The sequence below is a fragment of the Oryctolagus cuniculus genome, chromosome 4, assembly GCF_964237555.1.
Source record: "Oryctolagus cuniculus chromosome 4, mOryCun1.1, whole genome shotgun sequence".
In the NCBI taxonomy this organism is placed as follows: Eukaryota; Metazoa; Chordata; class Mammalia; order Lagomorpha; family Leporidae; genus Oryctolagus; species Oryctolagus cuniculus.
The window spans coordinates 68,331,402-68,351,816 of record NC_091435.1 but is presented as its reverse complement, the minus strand read 5'-3'; the positions used below and the strand labels follow the sequence as shown (position 1 = coordinate 68,351,816).

Here is a 20,415-nt window from a genome sequence, read left to right as displayed (position 1 = left end):
ATTGTGCAGTGCAGTGCCCTCCAAAACCAAAGAACTCTACTTCTCTCTAGTCATATAACTCACTCCTCTTGTTTTACAGCGTATCTTGGTTTATGATTTCTCACAGTATCTTAGCATTTATGAAGTGCTAAATTGTCAATGGGAGAAAGAGAATTGAAAAACTCATCTTGAAAATCTATCCATCCTCTCCCTATTTATTCACTTATTTAGTAAATTAACATTATTGAGCACTCTCTATATATACATGTATACACACACACAGACACACACGCGCGATGTTGGGTAGATATTGTAGGAGATAGTAAAATTTAAGTGTACAAGGGCAGGATGATATCATGCAGTTCCTGTAAATATGGTTCACCTGTGTGTTGCCTGTGGCACTTCAAATACCATGGAAATACAACACAGAGAGTGATGCTTAACCACATTTAACAATGTCACAGTCTCTTAAATGGGTAGGTAGCTGGCCTATGGAATTCTATAAAGAGAGAAGAGATTGTCCTTCTCATGAATGGGTAGAGAGGATCTTGCCTGGCTCCCAGATTTGTTTTTTGGTTCTGCCTTCATATGACTCCATGTGGTCAAATAAAAATTTTCTTTATTTCTTCTCATTAACTCTTAATCTCAATTTAGAAAGTAAGTAACCTCTAAGCCATCTTACCAAATGAAAGCGAAAATGTCCAGTTTACTGACATTTACAAGTAAATGACCTTAAAGCACTTTAAAACAGCATGACATGTACGTACTTTGGAAATGACACATCAACACACTTTTGCCATCCTTTCATTTATATCTTCAGATGATCCACAAAACAAATCACTTAATTTGCTTGATTCATTTTTCCCTGTGATGACTCACCTCGGTCCTGATTCCGGTGACGTTTCCAATATAATAAGATTGAGATTAAGATCAGAAGAATTACCAGCGAGACAATGCTTAACAATAGTGGAACTGAAAACCAAAAGCCTATGGGTATTGAAGGAAGAAAAGGAAAACTTCAGTCACAAGGGGAAGATGTAGAGGCAAAATGTGATACAATAATAGTTATGATGAGCTTTTACTAGAGTTGAAATCTCAATATTATCCTTAAACACAACCATACGGAGGTCCATATTAATGATTCCATATAATTTTAATAACAGTAATATCAGCAATAGCTAGTGTGTTTTATGCAGCTATTATGTATTAAGAGTTTTAAAAATGTCATCTCATTTCATCTTGGAAACAACCCAAGAGTTAGGTAGTATTACTACTTAACAGGAAAAAAAAGAGGCCAGAGAAGTCAAGTGAGTGCAAAATCATAGTAGTAAATGGAAGATCCAAGCCTTGGGCAAAAGTCTTTTTGACCCCAAATCACATGTTTTTTTCCATATTGTCCATTAAAGTAATGTAGGTTTATTGAGGACATTCGGCAAAAAACAAAACAAAAAAATGGAGATGTATAAAAGAAAAAGCATAGATTTCATTTCTAAACCTTCAGAAAAAAGCCCATCTCAATGTTTTCATTGGATTTCTTCTAAGCTGTTTGTTATTAAAATCTTTTCAGTAGTCAATGAATGGAATTCAGCCCAAATGTCAGCTCCCCAGTGTCACTTGGTTACAGCACAACTGTAGAGGCAGAGACCAAGTGTCTTCCACACGTCCCCATGAATAGCTTTGTCACGTCCCCATTTAACTGAGCGCCTTCAAAGACTGGTCTAACTTCTATAGTTCCAGTGCTCACCACATTGCTTTAAGGGTGGAAGATTTTCAGTGAATTTTCATAGAATGAACAAACATTGCACAAATGATGCATATGCATCGTAAGTGATATTAGTCAAAGTTGGCATTCTTGGAAAAGGAGACAGATTCCTCTTCAGAGTCTCTGTTTTTCAGAGGAATAGAACCTCTGCCTTGGCTGAATCTGAGACTCTCTTCATAAACATCCAACCCCAATTCAAACCCAAAACCTGCAAGCCTTTTTTTTTAAAACCAGATTTACCTAAATATCTACCTGCTAATTAGCCTGGGTTTTTAGAAACCCCAGAACAGCCTACAGTAGATGTTCCTCAGAGGCCGCTGCACCAATGAGGCAGACTTAGGAAAGTTTTCACAGGTTTTATTGTTCAAATGCAGCCCCCTCCAAAAAAAGGCAACACTACTTTTTTAGGAGACTTATGATCAAGTGCCTTGTCCAGAGGCAGTGGTTCAAATTATGCAGAGGAAGAAAACGGTGGCTATTATTGCTAAGTCTTCTTGTCTCTAAAATCACCGCTCCTTTTATTCTCTTACCCATGATTCTAGTCTCTTGTATCTATGAGGTCCAGGGACAGAAAATTGGGTAGAAACACAAGAGAGCAAAAAGAGACTTGACTGGGGCATTTTGTTTGAGGATGATGAAGGCACTTCAGACCGCCCTTTCTCACCTTTTAGATTACAAAGAGATTCCGCCATAGCTGTCACTTGGTCTAGGAAATCCGCCTACTTCCCCACAGATGGAGCTGTTGGCCCATCTCATCCACCTCCACTCTTCCCACGGTGCCCTTAGCTTTCTTAGGGAAGCATCCATCTAAGTGCAGTTGCTCAGACACTTCTCTGTACTCCCTAGATGCTCTCTGAATGCAGGGACTGAGGCTGACACATAGTTGTGTTTTTCATGTTCAACTCAAAGTCTTTTTAGTAAATTAACATTGTTGAGCACTCTCTATATACACACACACACACACACGATGTTGGGTAGATATTGTAGGAGATAGTAAAATTTAAGTGTACAAGGGCAGGATGATATCATGCAGTTCCTGTAAATATGGTTCACCTGTGTGTTGCCTGTGGCACTTCAAATACCATGGAAATACAACACAGAGAGTGATGCTTAACCACATTTAACAATGTCACAGTCTCTTAAATGGGTAGGTAGCTGGCCTATGGAATTCTATAAAGAGAGAAGAGACTGTCCTTCTCATGAATGGGTAGAGAGGATCTTCAATAAACCTTCAATAAATGTTAGCAGAGAAGAAAACACACACATCTCCGCAGCAGCATTTGGGATGTGGACAACATACAGCACCACATTTACCAAAGAATAGTACTCCCAACTTAGCTGCACTTGCTTTCTGAGGTTTCAGTTACCTGTTGTCAACAGCAATCCAAAAATATTAAATAGAATATTTCAGAAATAAACAGTTTTTAAGTTTTAGTTTTTACACTCTTCTGAGTATCACGATGAAATCTACCACTCACTCTACCCTGCCCATTCCTGCTGCACGTGTTACCTGCTCACTAGTCATTTAGTGGTGGATTCAGCCATCTGCTCCACTGCCAATATTCAAGTGCAAGTACGTCAAATTTTGTTTGATGTAATAATGGAAGCAAAGCACAAACTTTTATAATGTTTTATAATGTTACAAATATTAGTTTATTACTGTTGCTAATCTCTTACCGTGTCTAATATATAAATGAGTCTTCACCACAGTTATTCGTGTATAGGAAGAATCCTAGTATCTACGGAGTTCAGTCCTATCTGCAGTGTCTGGCACCCATTGGAGATTTGAGAACACTTCCCTTGCAAATAAGGAACTCTAGTGCAATGCCTGCTTTGTTTACTCAACTCCGTTTTTCTTTCCTAACTTACCCTCTTCTCTGCCCGATTAGCTCCTGTGCTGTGAGTGAAAGTCACTGCAGGACACTCACTGCCTTTTAGGTGCGAACACAACGCACAGCCGCAACCATGGCCATCTTCACCGCCCTCTCTTACCTTTGTTCATGGTTTGCCTGAAGTCCATCACTTTTCCCAGGTGCAGCACCTGGCAGATCACCTCCTTCCCCACCTGAGTCTTGGGGTCTTTGACATGGAGGACGCTGGTGACAGACGTGGTCCCGTTGGGATGTGACAGACTCTCAGTACTGTTCTCAATCCCGGACCCAGCAACCTTCCAGGAGATCACAGGGGCTGGCCGGGCAGTGGCAGAGCAAGTGATATTTAGGTGGTCTTCAAAGAATTTGTAGTGAAGGGATACTATGGGCTGTACTGGGACAAAAAAAATTATGATTTGCCATCAGTTAAGCACCTACTTGTCTATTCTCGTGAGACAGATGAAGGGAAGATCCTAAAAGAAAGGCAGTGGGGGACTTGAAGGACAATGTAACACATCCCACCCATAGTGGGGCCTTCCCAGTTCTTCCTGTGCTGCAGTCTCTCACTTGCAGGATGGAGACTGGCCTGGTAAAAGCCCTTGATGAGGCAGATCCTCTCTCTAGTTTGTCTGTAGCAGAATTAGCTCAATGGACAGAGTAGGGAGATGTCAAACAACAGACTTCTCTCCCAATAGCCCAAAGCCTAGTAACTTTGTGCTCCTCTTCCTTGGGCAACGTAGCCCTTGGGTGGCTTTCTCTCAAAGAGCTTGACAATAACCCCAACCAGCATCTCTCTACATGTATCCTGCACCTATCAGAAGCACCAGGGGAGTTTCAGAACAGGGGCCCCAGAAAAAGAGACTTTGGGCTGGATCCGTAAATGTATAGAGGAGACTTGGAAAATCCCTTTTTGAAAGAGATACACAAAATGCAATTTAGGAATTTGGAGCTCATGGCCAGAAAAGTCAAAGAATGACAGTTGGAAGAACCTTGGAGATCACCTGATGCAGTTAAGGGAAAATAAGTAACTTATGAGAAAAAGATACTGTTTTCAGGCCAGTCATAGCCTGTTCCCTTTTCAAAGTCCCCTGAATAATGTGTATGTTTTGTTGAAAACTAGGGTTTATCTCTGCCATGCTGACTGGTTTTTCTGTGATTTGGTTTTAGAGCCCACAAGATAATCACAGAACATTGTTAAATGGAAGACTGGTTTATGCTTACAGGTTCAAGAGATGGGTGCTTGGCAGTGGGTGGCAGTAGTGTGGAGAGGGTATGGAGGTATAGAGCTTTGGCTCTATTCAAAGTGTCCAGACTGCTGGGGCTGGCACTGTGGCACGAGGGTTAAGCCACCACCTGCAATGCCAGTATCCCATATGAGCACTGGTTCTAGTCCTGGTTGCTTCACTTCTGATCCAGCTCCCTGCTAATGTTCCTGGGAAAGCAGTGAAAAATGGACCAAGGGCTTGGGTCCCTGCACCTATGTGGGAGACCCCAAAGAAGCTCCTGGCTCCTGGCTTTGGCCTGGCCCAGTCCCAGCTGCAGCCACTTGAGGAGTGAACCTGCAGATGGAAGATCTCTGTTTCTCTGTCTCTGTCTCTCCCTCTCAATCTGTAACCCTGACTTTAAAATTAATAAATAAACCCTTTAAAAAAGTCCATATTCCTAATGTCAAGGCACACTGAGAGAGATAAAGGTGATAAAAGTGGAAAAAGGTAACTATGGCTGATACAGTCAGACAGAGCATCAAAGAGTAGCTTAGATAAAAACTGCAAGATGTAGTTAGAAAGGTAATGGTGCAAGAGAACAGGATTACCAGCTCACAGGAGTCTGATTTTCAGAGAAAAAATAGTTTAACAGATAAATAAAAATAGTATAACAGATAAGCAAAGGAGTACAAGTGGGAAAAAGAAAGATGAGAGAAAAGAAGAAAAGGAAAAGGAAAATAAATGATGAAAATATGACATATATAGAAGACAGGAGGTGGCAGCAAGGGATGCAAGGAAAAGACAGAGAAATAGAGCAGTTGAAATGAAGAAGAAACTCAACATAGGACTGTGTAGACAGGAGAAACTACAAGCAAAATAAGCTTAAGAAACTTCTATTTGATGTCACCACCCTCTTGCATTCTTATCTATAATTCTGCTCTTCTCTCGCAGCCAACATTCTTGGAGTGCTTAAACTCCCACCTTACCATCCCTCACAACCCTATCAAAGTATGTCTTCTTCCTCCTCAAACTGCTGCCAAAGTTACCTGTTATTCCTATATCCTTCCTCTTAGCTGGGTGCCAGTCCAGAGGAAGGCAATTTCATCAAACCAAACCTCTTGTATTTCAAAAGAATGCTTGGTATCCAGTTCTTTCCCTAGCTGGCATCATTCCAGCGAAGAGGCTCTGCTGCTTATGCCCTTATCGACCCTGAAAAAGGGACCCGCAAGTGAAATGGAAAGAACCACCATAAGCAGCTCCAGGTTAGCCCAATCCGGCTCTGTCTCCAGATCCAAACGTTTACAGCAGTAAGGGATCTTAGAAGTGATCTATTCCACATTTACTGTCCAGACAAAGAAACTCCTGTGAAAAGAGAATCTGGGAGATGGAATCCATCTAGGGTCACATGACTGCTACCGGCAAAGCCATGTCTGAATCACGTCTGTGCTTATGCAGAAACATTGCCCTCATCATCTTCCTCAGGTTTACTCTTGCTGACAGAAGGATGCCGGTGAGAAAAGCTAGCCCCAGATAAGGAACTCAGGGTAGCCCTATGAACTCTGCAAACAACCAGGACCACAATGACAGTACAGATAGGAAAGGCTAACGGTGACTCTTTCTGTGATTAGGACCCTGAAAAACTAGGCACTACAACCGTGTTCTTGCAAATGTACTTTCAGATACAGACAGTGTATTCTGAGAGACTCTCACCATAGAGAGTGAGGCAGGATGTTCCTGAGATCTTCCCAGACCCAAAGGTGTTAAAGAGACACATATAACACCCCTCATCCTCCAGGGTCGTATTCCAGAAGGTGATGGTGGAGTTCTGGAGTCCCAGCTGGGTGATGTTTAACTTGTCCTTGTAGGCAGGCTGCACCACCACCCCATGGTTCTTGCTGAAGGTGACCATATTTTCTGGGCTCACAGCCTTCTTTTTCTGCCATGTCACAACTAAGACTTCCTGGGAAGATTGCAGAGAGCATTTTAAAGAAGCAGGTGTGTTTAGCAGCTGTTTTTCATCCTGGGTCACCACTTCCTCTATGGAATTAAAAAAATTTATATTTTAAAAATGCAGTACTTCGGAAATTTACATTTATTAAATAAAAGTTTAAAAATTTAAAAATGCAATACATACACACACATTTTCCTCATTACCAATACAAAGTACACCAAAAGTCAAATATAGAAAGAGAAAAGTATAAAGAAAAACCAATTATATTTATAAACCTATGCATTGGTATAGAAATGTGGATTGCAATGTTTGCTCAGCATTTAAAAGTAGAAGACAAAAACAAGAAAGCAACTCTTAGTGATCAGAAATTGTGAAGAATCTTTTTAGGCTAGAAAGGAGGATGAATGGGACTGAAGATGAAAATCATGGGCGCATTATGAGGTGTGTTCATGATCAGAGAGGGAGAAGCAAGGACCAAGAAAGGGTTAAAGGAGAGCAAGCAGAGTGATCATTTGAAGGGAATGAGATGAAACAGCCCTGCACATTCCACAGACACACACACATACACACACACACACACAGCACTACCTAAGAAGAGGACACCCAGAGGTGTCTGCTGTCAAAGCCCTGGAGTGAGTATAAGAACATGAGGTAGAGAGATACACAGGACGATGGTCTGTGAAGCTATCAATACAAAGAGAACTTTGGATCTTTGGCACACAAAGGTGCCCCCATTTTCACTTAATGCTATGGCAATTAATTTTCCCCTCTCCAGTGCTGGCTATCTATGCTATGATCAATGACTTCATAAGAAATCTCAATATAATAGCTAATATCCAAATACTCAAGGAAACTACCACAATGGAAGATAAACACTAAACTTTACAAACCTACAAATCTTAATGAATGAAAAGATACCATAAATCAAGAAATACTCTCTCATGAATAAGTGTGATAACTTAAGTATAATGAGAAATAGTAGAAACTAGAGATGTGGAAAATGGAAAAAAAAGAGTCTTGAGATTGACTGACTTAGCAGCTAGATACCACTGAAGAGTAAATTATAAGAAGGGATATGGGCTATGAAATGCTTCTAGAATGTGGCGCAATCTTATAAAGATATGGAAGAAATTACAGAAAAATTGAACAAGTAGTCATTAGTCCAACGGGACTTCTATAAAAACAGACAAAGAGAGTAGAAGACAGGGCCGACGCTGTGGCACAGCAAGTAAAGCCACTGACTGCAATGCTGGCAGCCCATAGGGGCGCTAGTTCAATTCCTGGCTGCTCCACTTGTGATCCAGCTTCCTGCTGCTGGCCTGCGAAAGCAGTGGAAGATGGCCCAAATGCACTCATGCACTCATATGGGAGACCCTGAAGAAGCTCCTGGCTCCTGGCTTCAGCCTGACCCAGCCCTGGCTATTGTAGCTGTTTTGGGAGGAAATCAGCAGATGGAAGCTCTCTTTCTTTCTGTCTCTCCCACTCTCTCTGTAACTCTGCCTTTCAAAAGATAAATAAATAAATCTTAAAAAAAAAAAAAAGAATGGAAGACAAAAGCACAGCAAGGGGAGAATGTATTTTTCAAAATGACAGAAAGAAGAAATCTAAAATAAGATCTATCAATCATGAACCCACATGCACCTAACCACCTAACTCCGATATATAGCAAACACTAACTGAATTACAAAGGAAAATCTATATAGCTGCAATTGTAATGGAAAAAAGTCTTTATACTTCCCTCAGAATCTTCAATTCTATATATTAAAAAAAGCAAAAAAACTTCAATATAGGAATACATAAATTTTTAAAGCTTATTTATATATACTTCATTAAAAATACTTTTATATATTTATATAAGGCATATAATTTACATGCATATGTGTATCCATACACATACAAGCATAATTTACTCAAAAAGAAATATACTAACTTTTTTAAATACACATGAAACATTTCCCAAAAGCAAACTTGGAAAAGACAACAAAAAAAGTTGCTAACATAGCTTTGAATATTGTTCACAATACAATAAATTAGAAATTGATACATTTTTAAACTCTTCAGTTACACTAGAAATCATAGCAAAAATTAAAAGTGGTGGCAGTGAAAATGAGGTCATAATGTGTTGGAGTCTATGTATATTTATTAGGAAACCAAAGAGGCTAAATAATGAATACACCTTTCAAACCTCTCACTCCTCCTCCATAATAACAAGGAGTTAATAAAGATAAAAGCATCATGGCATGGTACACAAAATAGAGACCTGGTTAAAAAAAAAAAAACACCAACTTTTGGTTTTTTAAGGACTAATAATCTAGGTAAAATGTTGGCAAGTGGAAACAGAAGACAGCAGTACAAAGAACTTCTCACTGCTAGCAGCAATGCACGGATGGGCACAGCCACAAATACAAACAGGAACTCTGAAACGTCTGAGTGGTGTGGAATTCGATTTAACGGTGTGCACCCTTGGACGATGTGAAAAGTTCCGGGAGGCAGTTCCCATTGTGAGGGGTGAGGTTTCCAAAAAGTTTGTTTGCTGAGAACTTTGCAGAGCAGGGTTGAAGAAATTGTTGTTAAAATGCCAAGTGGAAGACATCAAAACTACAGTGCAAATCTTGAGTGATTTTGTTTTCATTTTTGACTGTGGACGAAATCATTAGGTGGAAAGTTTACAATTCTTTGTTGCTTACGTGGACTTCCACTTAGATTCCCCCAGCCAGCTGGTAAACGCTGTGATGGGTCCCGTGGACCAGGGATGTGCACGGCACTACCCAGCCTTGCACCACGTCACACTGAATGCAATAGAAGGTGAGTAGCAAAGTGCGGGGTAGCCTCCAGTAGACAGAGGAGGAACTAGGAAATTCAGCAGGCAGGAGGCAAGGACACATTTTTTTTTTCTTTTTTGAGTTCCATTATTTACTTGAAAGGCAGAGGGAAAGAGAGCAAGGGACAGAGACAGAGAAATCTTCCATCTGCTGGCTCATTCTCCTAATGGCCTCAACAGCCAGGGCTAGGCCAGGTTGCAGCCAGGAGCCTGGAACTTATCAAGGCCTCCTACATGGGCATCAGGGACCTAAGCACCTGGGCTATGTTTTGCTGCCCTCCCAGGAAGGGAAGTCCTGGAAGTCTGCTCACAGGAAGCTGGACTGGAACTGGCACTCCAATACCAGATACCAGCTTTGCAAGCAGTGGCTTAACCCCCCACACCACAATGCCGTCCCCACAAAGGCACATATTTTACACAATGTGAACCCATGTAAACTCCATGTTTCACTACTTTTTGTATTTTTCTGGAAAAAGTGGGCACACCCAGTTTGAAGTCTTCCTGTCGGTTTCCCTCACCAAAAGGTCATACTCATTCATATCCCAAGTACTCCCATATCCCTCAGCCACAGGCAATTATTATTTTTAAGTTTTTCAGTTCAGTTGGTGAAAAATGATGTTTTATTTTAACTTAGAGAGGATGTTTTTGTAAGCCCAATTCATTTATAAAAACCGCTCCTAAATACCAAACATGGAACAGAAAAACACAGTAAGCAGCAAGAACCACCCCCACAACTCCAAGACAGATGGAGCTGTCTCAGCACAGACAACAGCGGCCAAAAAGTCTCCACCCCAGAAATTGCATTTACTGGACTCTGAGTCAGGAAATTGCGCATCTTTACCTTGTGCTGTGCACAGCACCACTGCCGCCATGCCCCAAATCAGGCTGAAGGTAGACAGATGATAGAAGGGCCTCCCGAACACCTGAAGACAGAAAGCAAAGTACAGAAATGGGGGTTGGATTTGGACAAAGCAAAGGAAAGCTTTGATCTAACAGAGAATGATGCTGCTATGTTTTTATCCACCAAGGAATTTAGGTTTCGCAGAAGCAGAACCAGAGGCTATAAATGGAAGAAATAACAGAGTGCACTCACGATACGGGGAAGAAAAGCAGCAGTGTGTCTCTTTCATAATAACAATCCCCAGCAATTTGAGCCCTTGTTCCCAAAGTCACCATTGTCAAGAGCAAGGTCTCAAACACACAGGATCACTGGGGGAAATAAATACAAAAAATACAGAGAAATCAAAAGTTCCCAAATAATCCACATCTGTTAAGATGAAAAATGTTAACTCAGGGAGTCACCAGTTTTCATAATGTGAAAACTGTGCCTACAGTTTTACGTGGCTATTCTGAATTTGGTAGAGGCAGATTGCTTGCAAAAGCTTTATGTTTTATGTAAATTGTATCTCTTTTAGAAAGGAGCTTAAATTTTTTTCTACATTGTTTTATTTTCATGGACCTAGGAAGAAATCTGGATCCTTCATATAGCCATGGAGGTATTTCAGGGAATGTTATTCTGGGCACCATCTTGCTATAAAATGAAAGGCATGGTAGAAATCAGTTGAAGTTTTCTCTGCAGTCACCCCAAGGAGCCACCCACTTGGTCTACATCTACTTACATTCTAGGGAGTAGAGCCAAGAAATGTAACTTTCCCCCACAGATCTGTCTTTCTCTATTTTTCTATAATAAAGGTGTGCAAACATTGTAAGTTTTCTCTGTAATTTTTTTACTGAATTTCATTTTTATGTCATGTTGCCATTACACCTGGAGGCAGAAACTTAAATTTCAATCACTATCACAGACATCATTCAACCACCCACCACGCTCACACCCCATGATTGTTCTGATCTCTAGCATTGTGCCCATATTCTTGAGGGCTTACATAATGCTACGCTGTGGGTGGGAATTTGAATGCTTGGTTACAACCATTTCCCCTTGCTGCCATTCTCTGAGACAGCTGTGTTCCTGTCAAACCATCACAGCTTTTAGTGTGTATCACCACGGCTTACTAGGTGAGGTGGGGGTCCCTCATGGGGTCTCAGGCTGCCCTGGGTCACATCTACAACACCCTCTTCCTTAACTTCTATGGGTCTCTCCAGTGCTGTTTTACTTACTCCTTTGTCTAGACCGAGAGGCCTGCTGCTTCCCACAACCCCTCACACCCAGAGGGAACTGAGGCACAGGAACCTTCGTTTCTTGATCTCAATGTCTACTTGCAGATTCTGTTTCCCACTCCCCTGAGTCCCACACTCCCAGGGGCTGGGCACATGGCCTCCTTTTCAGGATGTAAACTGGTGCCTGAGTGTAGACATCAGTCAACCCCCCTTTGCACTCTTAGGTTCAGAAAAGCTGCTTCCAATCTACTCTTCCTGGCATGAACAGTATGTCCTTGCCTTTTGGGCACTTAGGTTTTTGAAACTCCAATGCCCTGAGGCTGATACTACTGCATAACTCTAGCTTTGGAAACTAAAAAGTCTGTTCCACTCTTCTGAGGTAGTTATTCCTTCCCTATGTCAATAGGTGATTGACTATCTGATCTGAAAAAACCAAAGGACAAAAAGAAATGGCTGGAATTGAGAAACATACCAGATAATATATCAAAATCATACTCTTAAATAAGATAACCAAGCCACTAACAATAAGATTTAATTTATTATGTACCAGCTACTGTTCTGAAGAATTGACATGAGCCATTTCACTCAACAGTTCACATAAATCTATTTTTTTCAGGTTTTGAGGTTTATTAAAATAAAGTACTAGCAAAAAATTGCAAAAACAAATTTTTTAAGAGTTCTGATTTGAAAATCACAGTATAGTAAAACGTAGTACACGTTTGTAAGGATCAAAAAGAACAGTTGGAGCATGTAGCTAGAATTTCATTTTCTACAATATCAGCGAAGCAGAGCAAGCACACATGAGAAGCAGACCTGCAGCACAGCTGTTGGTTTGGTCTTTATCATCTGCATGTGAAACACCTTTCTGGGAGAAAGTCAGCTGTTACATACACTCACTCCATTTTCATGACAATCTCATCCACTTCAGTGATTTCAAAACACAACTTTAACCACACAGGTTAAAAAGAAAATCACGTGACGAACCATCACCTTCTAGAGTCCCTATAGTTATTTTAGGAACAAATCAAAGCAGTATCATCACCAACAGTAATACAATGCAAAAACCTGACCCTAAAAGATTTCTTTTACGCAGATGTGGGATTCTTTGGCCTCACTGGAGTTTCGTTACAGCCCACACCAGCTAGTATCCAGAAGACACTACGTATTTATTCATGAAGGGAAGATTTACCTGTATACAAAATTCCAAACTTTTAAAAAACAATTTCTTCAAGTAAATTCATATTGTTTAATGGCTTAGGATGATTCTAAGAATTTTAGGAAGTGAGTTATTTAAACAAGAACAGCATAAACCTTTCTCACTCTGCCATGAATGACCAAGGAATCCCGGTCCATGACTGGATCTTTTAAGCAAAGTAACTCATCACTTGCTCCCAGCAAGCATCATCACGTACCCCTCAGAGTGTGAACTCACTGCCACTGGTTTCAGCGAACCACCCAACTGTAGGATGTCAGGACAACAGTACTCTGGGAAACAGGTGATCCAATGCGTGGCAGGCTTGATGAACTGTTACCTCCTGCAACCAGCTACTCTGAGCTACGTTCCACTGAATTCCACTGAACTGCTGAGGTTTCTGTTTGGCAGGCAGAATTCTTTGTTTATGCAGAAGAAATAATTTAATTCTACTCTGCTTTCTGCATTTACCAAACTGGTTGTAACTCTGTTATTTCCATATTCTGTATTTTCAGCTGGTATGTACTTGTATAAATAGTGATTATTGTAGTGATGATGTTTTCATAAACTTGACCAACTATAAACCATCCTGCAGATTAAATAAAAACTTAAAACTGTAATTTTCTTGGGGTAGGCATTGTGGCACAGTGGGTTAAGCTACTATGTGGGATGCCTGCATCTCTTATCAAAGTGCCTGGTTTCAGTCCCAGCTACTCTGCTTCCAATTCACCTCCCTGCTAATGTGCCTGGGAAGCAGCAGATGATGGCCCAAGTACCTGGGATCCTGTTACTCAGGTGAGAGACACAAAAGAAGTTCCTGGCTCCTTACTTCAGCCTGGTCAAGCCCCACCTGTTATAGGCATTTGTGGAGTGAGCCAATGGGTGGGACATCTCTCTCTGTCTCCCCTCCCTCCTCTCTGTCACTGTGACTACTGGATAAATAAATCTAAACAACAACAACAGAGCCACCTTAATTTTCAGGGATGCTGTTTGTTCACCAGGATTTCACTTTTATTTTTCCTAGCAAGCTTTATTTCCTATCCACAGACACATGGGCATTGTTAGTGACTGTAAAGCAACTGGAATGAATAAACTTTTCCCTTAAAATCCACAGGTGTGGGGCTGACAATTTTAATAACTACAAAAGGTATATCCTTTTTCATGAAATTCTTGACAGCTAACAGCTTCAACACTGCCATTCATGAGACAGCTCTTTAGAGAAAACAAAAAACCAGTCACATAAAATCCTGCTAACTCCAAAAGCAGTGACATTATGATCACAAATATCAATTTTTAATTAACTCTCACTTGAAAACATCAATAAAACTATGCAATAGATTCTCCCAGTTCATCACTAGAACCCATTGAAGTTGTTTACATGTATCTGTCATTCAATTTGCATGATATTTTTTCCCACAAATTTGTTCCAAAGACTGTGTCATGCACCTGACAGGTGAGAGAATAATGAAAACACCAAGCAAAGGGCCAGCGCTGTGGCACAGTAGGTTAATCCTCTGCCTGTAGTGCTGGCATTCCATATGGGCACCAGTTCTAGTCCTGGCTGCTCCTCTTCCGATCCAGCACTCTTCTATGGTCTGGGAAAGCAGTAGAAGATGGCCCAAGTACTTGGGCCCCTGCAATAGCATGGGAGACTTGGAAGAAGCTCTTGGATCCTGGTTTTAGATTGGCACAGCTCCAGACATTGCAGCCATTTGGGGAGTGAACCGGCATATGGAAGACCTTTATCTCTGTCTCCATTTCACTGTCTGTAACTCTACCTCTCAAATAAATAAATAAAATAAAATAAAATAAAAAACAAGCAAATGGCTCTCCAATGTGGCTGCCACTGCTCTGGCACATGTCTTGTGACACCTATGCTAAGGCTCAAGTCACTTGGCACAAAGAGGTCCTGTCATCCAGCAAAAATGGTGAGCTGGGACACAAACTTATCATCTGAAAAAACCCACACTACCCACGGGCTGCACTTGGAAAAACAATAAATAATGGCACAGGAGACAAAAGAGATCTCCATACACTTTCAAAAGGCACCAGAAAACAAAACTTCTTGTGTTGGATAAATTAGGTCATCTTTTTCCTCAAAATAATGTCTTCATTCTCTTGTCACACTAACTGTCCATTTAACTGCTCCCTAGAAAAAGCAGTTAAAAGCTTTTGTTTAACATTGTAGAGTTTTCATGTATTTCCTCTTTGAAGATTGTGCTTTGGGAGTCTAGCATCCAACAGGTACTAAAAAAATGGAAGCCAACATAGCACTGATGGTGAGAGAACCGTCTACACTGTTATGTGAATATTCAAAACATCAGCTATGCCAGCACTCACTGCTGATTCATGTGAACACCTGACCAGAAGCCTCATCTTTGAAGTCTATCTTGAATGGCTCCCATGGCTACTAGAGCTCAAAGGACCCCATGTGAGCTGATTGACAGAAGAGTGATGGCATTAAGTGTGTGATTTTTCCAACATTAATAACATCCATAAAATCATAGAGAATTAAAAAGGCACCTGAAGCTGGAGCTACAGAATAACAGTCTTATAACCTAGGTTGAAAATAAAAAAAAAAATAAAAAAAAAACAAGAAAAAGCCTAATTTCTTATAGCTGTAGTCTAAAAGTTGCAGTGTTTATTAATACAAAAGGGGTAATCCACAGAAGTGAGGCTAAGCATCTAAGTACAAATCATTTGAGTGTGTTTTACCAAAGGTTACACTAAGAACTTCCATCCATCAAAGTGCAAAACAAAAGACTAATGCATGTAAAAATTAGAGTTCTTGCAACATTGACCCAAAGCAGCAAACACAGCTGAACGAGGCCACGCACGCACTGTCACTGTTTATCAAGTAGTACTTACAACAGATTATGAGTAAATGACATACACAGGAGGTCAGTTATTTGCAATATTATTTTTAAAAGGAAGTGTTTTACAGAAGGTATATAGCATCAAGTTACATTACACTGACAAACATTTAGCTATATTAAAGGAAGATTTTATGATGTCATCTAGAAAATTATCACTCTGCTTTTACTGAGCACTGCCTGATGAGAAGTGCAGTGTTCCCTCAAATCAAACACTGTGTTCTTATAGTCCTTCTTAAAAAGCCCCTATCTTTTGCTTTTGCAACACAATGAGCTGTACATTTTTAAAGCTGGTGGGACAAAAATGATGATGAGAGCAATTTCTGGAAATTCAACAGTGGGAGGGAAAACTTATTTTTCATTATGCCCTATTTTAATGTTTCACCATGTGACTCTTTTTGTAAATTTAACAAACAAAAAATTGTTGGGACAATAAAGCAAAAGCATGTTCCATTTTAGCACCAGTGCAAACTTCTGACCTGGGGCATAATATTCTGAATCTTTCACAACACTTTGAGAGTTAATTACGGGAACATAAATACAAACAAATGTAGACCCATTACAAAATATAAATGTATTGGTCACAATTCTGTAGAAAAGAATAAGCGATAATATCTGTTTTCCATGGAAGCTCACAGTATTTGTACTGAAAGTTTCTCTAAAATTAAAACAAGTCCACTACTAATGTAATTGAAAAGAATACTTCTGCACTATGACATAGAAGATACAGGGTTCAGAGGGGAGCCCATCTGAGTAAGGACTTTATCCAGCCACGGAAGAGGCTCACGTAGGTGAGTCTCAGTCCAACATGGGGTAATGGTAACATCGTGCCAGTGATATTCTGCTCCCCAGCCCTTGACAAAACTCATTCAAATGAGGCACATTTTGGCGAGCTTGTACACTGCCTCAAACCCAGGATTGACAGATGGGCCAGAGCTGAGCAAACTCTTGATTGTTAAAATGTTGAGTCTGTAGCTGCTAGGAATCTTACAGACAGTGGTGGGCTGAAAGCCGTGATCAAAGTGGCAGTTCCTACTCTGTACAAATATGCTGCTGTCACTGAGACATTCCCCTACACCTCCCTGCCAACACAGCACGGGTGAACACCTTCTCCAACGTGTCGCCTAGCGTTTTCAGTTGTCGAATTACAATTCACGTTTGACAACAACCCCAAGCAGAATCTACTTTTGTCATTGGAAGGGTCTGTGAATCCATCTACTAACACACCAGTAGAAGATGCATGAGAAGCTTCCCCAACACGATTGTTTAACTCGTAGTAGTCAACTGAACACCAATGTTTGCGCTCCTCATAGGCAACAGGCTGAACACCTCTGCTGGGTATACTGGGCATAATCTGAGGAATCATCATATTATTGCTTGTTTCCATCGGCTGTGAATTATCTTGACCCATCTGATCATCAGGGGGCATATGAGCAGGAGGAGGTGTATCAGCTGGGAGCTGAAAGGGACTTCCTGGTCTAGAATTCGAGGGGGAACTGGGATACACGCTACTAGCAGGGGAAGGGGGTTGGGGTTGTTTGGCGATAAGGGGGAGGGAGCGTTGCTGGGTTGGTGGAAAGAGTGTGAAAACATGGCACTCTGTGGCATGAGTGCTTCAATTATGGCTCAAGTTCTGAAACGGAACCAGAAGGCTGTGTTGTGGACTGAATTTACTATGAGGAGGCACTAATACTGGAGGTAAGACTGGACTCCGCACTCTCTTATGGTGGTATGGGTTGATTCCGACGTCTTTTTGCTTGGATACAAAAGGAAATTCACAAATATCCAATGGCTTCAGCCCATGATGACTCTGCAAATCAGACCAGCACCAAACATGGCAATATATAACGTGGGGTTAGCCTTTTCTGTGAGAAACTTGCAGGTGTGCATCCAAAGATCTGGGAATAGTGACACATTTGCTCGGCTGTCCCGGGCTGCTCAAGGCTTTCTCCAGTTCATCCACAGCACTCTTTTTCTTGTTTAGCTTTTTCACCAAAGCACCAACTGCCTTTTCTGCCCATTTCTCCTCCTCATCACCTTGTTTCCAGTCTCCAAACAATCACTTTACCACTGGACTAGTAACAGAAAACAAGCTGGCCATTGACGTCATTGATACAAATCTTCAGAGACCTTCCTGCAATCAAAGTCAGTGGCTACTCAAGAACAGATCGCATGTGAAAGTCATATACAGGCCCACAGGCCCTAAGCCGAAGTTCCCCTTAAGCAGGGAAGAGTGACATTTCTCTCCACAAATGCCGTATGTTCTTGTCATTGATTCAAGTCTCACGAGCCGGCTGGGGGCGCTCGTCCGGCGCCGCAGCTGCACTTCCCCTGGGTGCAACTGTATGAGCAGCCTGGTCATGGGACGTGCATATACTGCCCGCTTGCCCAGGACCCGGATGACCACATAAACCTATTAAGGAGGCACTATCACTATCACCAATTTCAAAAAGAAGACCATGATCCCCAAAGAAGTAGAAGAACTTCACACAGCTAGGAAGCAGCAGGGCCAGGATTTAAACCTAGACATTCTGGCTCCAGAGCTCATATCTGTAACCATAAACCCTATTACTTTCTTTACATAAAAATGACTGTTGGTTTTACAATATTGACACATGAATATCAAATTATGTTGTTACTGCCAGTGACCAAATCACCATGTTGAGGGATTACCACTCATGCACTCACACAGCGACCCCTGCTGCAACTGACCCCTGAAACAAAAGGCACAATGCAGATTTGAAGTTCCTATCCAAAGAAGCATTTAGCCAGGTTTCTAGAGAAGCAGGCAATCTCTGAGAGCCGCAGAGTAACTACCCAGAAGCTCTGCTGGTAAATACCTCCCAACCCTGTCTCCCTAGTGTGTGAGGCGCCTGTCTCCCCCCACCAGCCCCTCCACACCTGCTATCCGTCCATGTCACCGTGCTCTCCTCTTCACACACCAATCTCCACGTCACCATCCCCCTTTCAATACCCTACAATAACCCAACTCTTTTCTGCTTTATGTCATGCATTTAGGTTTTTCTTTCAAGTAAACTGCTCTCAGTTGAATGGACGAATTTATGAATAATGCCAAATTCATTGTTATGTTTACCAAAACAACTTCTCTCCTGAATTTCCAACTCCTAGCACTGAAGTCACCCTGCACAGTGTCCCCTATTGTGGACACATGCATGGAATGCATCACAACATACAGCCAGGGTCCCCAGGTGAAGTCTCTCTTGGCTCTCTACCATTACTACCCACATCTCAGTTCATCACGGTGGGCGGCTGATGCAATGGTCTTTTCTTTTCTGAATGTCTGACAATATTCTCTTCATTTATGCGATTATTCATCCTGTTTATCGAGTTGACCTCATGCTAGGCACTTTGGAGCCAAGACTGGGTGAGGCAGACACAGTCTCTGCCCTAGACTTGTTTAGTGTACAGTTGATTTATTTATATGCCATTGCACAGATTAATTTTTCTTAAATTCCTCTTTGACACCCACCTCAAAATCTTCCACTGTCCCTTGCTGTCTAGAGAAAATCGTTCAAAGTTCCTAGCTTAAAACAACTCACCCTCTATAGCTGTGGAACCTGTGCATTCCGCCAATTATAGGTTGAAAATATTTGGGGGAAAATTACATCTGTGCTAAATATGTGCAGATTTGTTTTCTTTAGAGTACAACTATTTACATATCATTTGTAATACATTAGGTATTAACATAATCTAGAGATGATTTAAGTGTACAGGAGGACATAAGTAGGTTGTATTGCAAATGCTAAGTCATTTTTCAGAAGGAACTTCAGATTTTGGTCCTGGAATCAACCCCAGTACCCCCAAATTCTGAGGGGCAATTGCATGGTTTTCCTGGAAATTCACCTTCCATTGTTTACCTAGATCTGCCTCTCCATGCCAGCTTGCCTTGCTTATTCCTAAATGCACGTTTCTTGCCTTGATGGTTTTGCTTGAACTTCCCCATACCAGAAATGCCTTCCTCCTGACCTGTAGCAGCCTGGCTAGCCACCTCTGTGTACAGTGATCTCACCCTCTGCGTCACTTTCCCCTTAGGCTCTCAGCACTGCTGTTGTTCCCAGCAGAGTCAAGCCTCTTCCCCCAGTGCCTAAGGGGTCCTATCTGCCTTCGTCCACCACGTCTCAAATGTCCAGATCTTGTAGGAACACATCCCTCTGCTTCCTGGTTTGAGAAGAGATGACCCTTGCCTAAGTGCAGCCCACTGTATTCCCATACCCTGAGACACTGTCCCTAACACGGTTACCACCTGCCTGGGCCTCTCCACACACTGTCAGTCTTTTCATTCTTTCTCTTCCATGGGAACTCTAATGCTAAAACATTACCTGACCATATGAAACCACTAGTTTTTCACACTTTTGAAATCACAAATTCAACCATTCAACCACTATGAAATTCCTGTTACACTGGCTGCCTTCTTGGCTGGAGATTGTCTTTAACTTGCTTCTATAGTTTTTTTAAACAGCATTTAGCAGTGACACCACACTCTTCCATAAAGTAATGGTCTCTGTGCCTGTCTCATTGCTCCACAGCAACCTCAGTATCCACCAGTACTTGGTTTAGCAGGACATCCAACAATATTTTCCTTGCTCCAATCTACTGCTCTACAAACCTAGTTCTATGGTTTGAAT

General features: G+C 41.4%; 1 protein-coding gene and 1 pseudogene across 9 annotated transcripts in view; both read right to left on the bottom strand.

Annotated features, from left to right (window-relative positions):
• The window catches only part of CD200 (CD200 molecule), a 38,058-nt gene that overhangs the window by 10,157 nt on the left and 7,486 nt on the right, over positions 1–20,415 (bottom strand). For 2 of the 9 annotated variants that reach the window (XM_008266951.4, XM_070071693.1), the window contains exons 2-5: positions 10,431–10,512; positions 6,528–6,854; positions 3,734–4,006; positions 859–966 (exon numbers count right to left, since the gene is read on the bottom strand). In XM_008266951.4, the coding sequence (XP_008265173.2) occupies positions 859–966; positions 3,734–4,006; positions 6,528–6,854; positions 10,431–10,512 (790 nt within the window). 9 annotated transcript variants of the gene reach the window in all.
• Positions 16,345–18,013, bottom strand: LOC138849275 (mothers against decapentaplegic homolog 5 pseudogene; annotated as a pseudogene).